The sequence below is a fragment of the Apaloderma vittatum genome, unplaced genomic scaffold (genome assembly GCF_000703405.1).
Source record: "Apaloderma vittatum isolate BGI_N311 unplaced genomic scaffold, ASM70340v1 scaffold33469, whole genome shotgun sequence".
NCBI lineage: Eukaryota > Metazoa > Chordata > Aves > Trogoniformes > Trogonidae > Apaloderma > Apaloderma vittatum.
The window spans coordinates 66,914-71,779 of record NW_009734066.1 but is presented as its reverse complement, the minus strand read 5'-3'; the positions used below and the strand labels follow the sequence as shown (position 1 = coordinate 71,779).

The window sequence follows — 4,866 nt, the reverse complement described above, 5'->3', positions numbered from 1 at the left end:
CGCCACCTGCCCCGGCCCCGGGGTGGGCGAGGGCGGGGAAGGCGAGGGGATGGGGTGTGGAGCTCAGAAAGTACCTGGTGGCTTGGGAATGAAGTTTATAGCTTCCAGAGAAATCACCTGCTTCCCAACTGAATTGCTGGGATTTTATCCAGGCTACGGTTTTTTGGTTGGTTGGAATTTTTTTTTTAATGAAGAACGAGCTAGTATTTTTGAATGCTTTCTCATAATTCTTAGACAAACTCCTGCCGAAGCTTTTGCACTCCCCTTTTCTCTAGGTAACCTACAGATGTTTGCGTGGCTGATGTTCCCTGAGCAGGACAAAACACCTGAGTAACAGAGGCAATGCAGCATATAAAAAAATGAGTTATATGGAACAGAGTTGCTCTGGCTATCTATACCGAAAGGAGCCCCCATTCCCTCTTAGAGATCATTAATCACCTTTCTCTTTTACCCCATTACCTCATAAAGGTAGATATTGTGTGATTCTTCATCCTTCTCCATCTACAGCGTTTCCTTCCTCTGTGGTGTGTTCCACATCTGGAAGTGCAGAACCATGGCTGTGTACGTCCGGAAGCATCCCCTGGAGATTCCTCCCCCATCTGAAAAGGACTGGCTAAAGGAAGACGAGGAAGATTTCTTCCTGCAGGATCCTGATCGAATGCGTGATGCGCTGCCTCAGCCCTTCAGGATGATCAACAAACTGGTGATGCTGGTTTTTGAGAATGCTATGGAAATCATTGAAAGAAGGGAGATGCTCCGAGAAGCGGAAAAATTAAAGGTTCAGCCCACAAAATGCCTTCCTACAGCTGAATTCCAGGTACAGAGCCTCTCACAGCAAAGCGTTAATCACCATAGCAGTTTTTCTGGAGAATATTCATTCAGTTGATTTTACATTCTTCTTTTCATTGCCTTTCTCAGAATCCACCATCATCTCACTGATTCACTTCAAAAGGCTGCAACTTCTAAGCTTGCCTGGCAGGTTCTTCTTCCCACCTACCTATCACACCTCTCTGAAAATAAAGAAGCAGATATTAAACAGCCCTAAATTCACCTTCTGCTTTTAGGCTGACTCCACCCTTGTTTGCCAGGGAGAATGTAATTAGTCCGGAGCATATAAATGGGCAAACTCAGCTCTGTGTTATGGTGAATACCCTAGTAGGAGTGTTGTGAGCAGAAAGTCAGTGCTGCCTTCCCCATTGTTAGGTGGAGGGATCCAGGAGGACACGCTGGGATCTGCTGAAGTTCTAAGATTGCCTGGAGGAGCTCAGCAGACTGTTGCAGCTCGACATTAGCAGTGGGAAGTGGGAGAGGTGCTGAATTCTTGGCCTTTAGAGCCCCTTCTGTTTATTGGCAGGGCAAAGGTGGGAACAAACTTTAAAATTCCCAACACAGAACAATCTCTGAGACAGAGGTGAGAGCACTTCCCCTGCTCTTCTCATGAAAGCTCGTGCAAAATTTTTTCCTTTTTAGAATAAATCAGAATTTTCTGTTGGTGGAAGGCTAGGAGTGCATCACAAGTACGACTGGTGTATCCTCCCCTGGGGAAAGGGTTGGGTACACTCATCCTTTCCCTTTCTTGGTAGGTACCTGGAAGAGCCAATTGCTTGACAGTGTCTGGAAAATACATCTTTGTCGGTCTGTCCATGGGTCTGGCTGCCTTCAAGGTGTTTGACTGTAAGGAAGTCTGTGCTTGGGATGCAGCCAAGAGGGAAATTTGTGCCATCCATGCTTCGGATTTGGGGAACGAGTGCCACGTCCTGTTTGCTGTGGATGAAATGGGTTAGCGTGACATGGATTTCCTTGACCTAGCTGGGGATGGCTGTGCTCTGAAGCTGAAGAGTTGCAGCTGCGTTATGGAAGAGTGCTAAATCAGGAGGAATGTTAGAATGGCTGACAGGTTTCCTAGAAATTCCTGCGAAGAAAGTGTTAGATAACAGGTGACAGAGTGTCTCTGGGGCCTTGTGATTAGGAGAGGGTGTGGGTTTAGTGCTCTCTCTGGAGCAGCAAAAGCAGGTGCAGAGCTCAGAGTGAAGTGCAGTAAATTTTAGGAAGACCTTGGACAAGAAAGAAAGAACCATTACGAGGTATGACCTCCTGCCTATGCTTTGCTTCAGGCCGCGTAAATGGGTTAGTTTGTTCATTTATCTGAAGCCTATCAATTCTGGGGGAGATACTTTTCCATCTCTGTTGTACAATGAAGTGTTTGCTGGTGCTGGCATAAGGGAGTCAGCGGAAGTCTAGTGCAGGAAGCAGTGGGATATTCCTTCTTGAGCCCAGGAAAAAAATGTAGACCTCTTCGCTCTCTTGCACGTGTTGTAACAGCCATCTCCCAAGAGCATGGCTACCATCTGATCGTTTTTCTCCTCATGTTACTTTTGTATTTCTATTCCAGGGCTTGTCTGGCTCCTGTGCTTTCAAAAGGAAAGCTTCCTTCTTGTTAAAATCCTGAATGAAATGGTAAGTACTGAGTTAATTTCCTGGACATTGGGCAAAGGCTGGTGAGTAATCAATCATGAGGAGTGTGAATTGCCCTCAGGTATTTCACTCCAAAAGTGATGCCCAATAATCTGGCCTTCACCCTCTTGAGGACTGTGTAAGGCCACGGAGCTCTCTGAATTGATGATCTTGCTTTGATGCCAGACGTTTTTCTTTGGCAGGAGGATATCAGTAAACAAAGTAGGTGTGTGGAGGTGGTGCTGTCCCCAGGAGGTGATTATGCAGGAGTCCTGCTGCAAGGCAAGTGCAAGAACATAGTGTGTTGGATGATGGCAGTTGTATTCTAGCAGTGGGGCCAGAAGCAATGCTTTAAGTGTTCTGGGTTCCCAGGGATCCTGTTCCTAACCCTTCCAGTCCCTCCTCCACCTTAGTGAGTTGCTCCTGTCACTCTCTGCCCTCTCCAGAAAGCCTGGGTGAATCAGCACTGATCCCCCGAAAAAACTATGCTATCTGGAACCAGTCAGTGCAGTTCCCACCTCGCAGAAGGCTCAATGAAAGCAGGTTTCCTGCTCCTCTCCAGAAGTATCAAACTCAATTCTTCCTCTGGTTCACTGTGGCTCACTTTTAGACTGGAAATATGTACACCTGAAGAATTTTCCTTTCAGACATAAGCCAGAGAGCATAGAGACAGTTTTTAAAAACACTACAACAAACTCCTTGCTGCAACATTCTTCTGCTTCACGGCGGTTGCCTTTGCCAGCCCATTTGCTGCTAGCACATGTTCTGAACCCCTGTTTGGTGAAATCTGCCTGGACATATGCTGAGAATGAAATACATAGCATCTTCAGAGAACGAGTGTGAGACCACAGCTCACTTTCTACTTTACCTCAGAGGCTACAGGTCAAATTATTTGACTGAGTCACCTCATTGAATTTATTTGGTGGATGTTGGACCTCGAGGACTTGAGCTGAGTCTGAGATGTCAGTCTCAGTCAAACGTGTCAGGCCTCGAGTGGGAGGAGAGGTGGGCTGCATGGAATTCACATGGACTTTATATTTCAAAAGATATCCAGGTCTTGTTTTAAGGATATAAGATAACAGAGGCTGCCTGCTTGGAAGACCTTTTCTCCTAATTTTTAATTGCTCAACATGGTTTCCCAATGCAGACAGCACAAAAGCTTGGCTGGAGATTTACCAGTTGCCCAAGGATTCCTGGCTGAAGGAGATGGAAAAGAACCCAGGAGCTGCAGCAGGGCTGGCTTGCAGGGAGAGGAGATCAAGTTGGACATCTGTGGTACAAAACAGCTCCACCTCCCATGGTGCTATTTTTTCTTACACCCTTTTACCTACAGGTCTTTCCCCAAGCCTTGTTCTTGCAAACGGTGACACTGAGATACAGGCCTAACAAGTCTGTTGGCCCAAGGGGATGGAGTATATGTCTCCTGCTGCCCATCCCACATTTCACAAGGCCTTTTTGTTATTGGGACATTTACTCTCCTCAGACAGGCTATCCAGTGAGATCCCCTTGGTCCCAGGCCCCTCCCTGAAACTGGCAGCTCCTTTCCCAGCAGTGTTGCCTCATCAGAGGAGGCCCAAGGTACGGGTATTCCCGCAGGGCTTCTCCTTTCGGTTACCAGGGGAAGGTGACGGAGTGGGAATTGGGTCTGAAACCTTGTGAGTCCTGTCCTGAACGAGGTTCATGTTTTTAAGCTATCTGCAAGAGGAACCTGGTGGGGTCACAGCTGAACCTGCCTGAGCAGGGCAGGGGCTCTGCTGGTTTGGACTAACTGCAGCCACCTCTGGTTCTTTGGCAGAAACCTCTGGACCAGCGTGGAGATGATTCTGCAGAGATGGTAACTGTCCTCAGTGTCCTGAGCTGTTATGGAGAGTTTCAGATGCTGAGCCAGGACTGAAGCCTCTCCTACATGGCTTTCTCCCTCTTAGATTTCACCTTTCAACACACAGGCACCTTCTGCCAAGCACCTCCAGCTAGCCTTGTGACTCATAACTCTTCCCTTCTCCTTCAGCAGAGACTTTCCTGGCCACTTAAGAGAGAGCAAACATCCCCCTTAACTTGGCCAAACCAAAAGCAAACACCCAGACAATGCATTTTTGCTGATTCTACATAAACTACCCAAGTTTCTGCTTCTTCCTTCTCAAACGTGGCTGAATAATTTAGCCAGATCTTTTCTATTTAGCCCAGCTGTGTGGGTGCAGTGGTGGTGGTGAGGCCGCACCTGTGCTAGTCCCCTGTTGGGATTTTCTGTTCTTAGCCAAGCGCATATGGTTCTTGTATTCAGCAACACTCTGCACCCCTAGTCCTGCTTCTTTTTTTCTCTGCATTTTTTTTCTTTTTTTCCCCCTTTTCCCCCCCTTTCCCCCCTTTCTCCCTCCATTTCCCCTTCCCCCTTTTCCCCCTTTCACTCCCCTT

General features: G+C 47.5%; 1 protein-coding gene across 1 annotated transcript in view; it reads left to right on the top strand.

Moving 5' to 3' along the window:
* Positions 1–553: 553 nt before the first annotated feature.
* The window catches only part of WDR93 (WD repeat domain 93), a 10,953-nt gene continuing 6,640 nt past the window's right edge, over positions 554–4,866 (top strand). Inside the window, 5 exon segments of the mRNA XM_009876144.1 lie at positions 554–817; positions 1,584–1,779; positions 2,393–2,457; positions 2,658–2,736; positions 3,602–3,729. Of these exon segments, the coding sequence (XP_009874446.1) occupies positions 554–817; positions 1,584–1,779; positions 2,393–2,457; positions 2,658–2,736; positions 3,602–3,729 (732 nt within the window).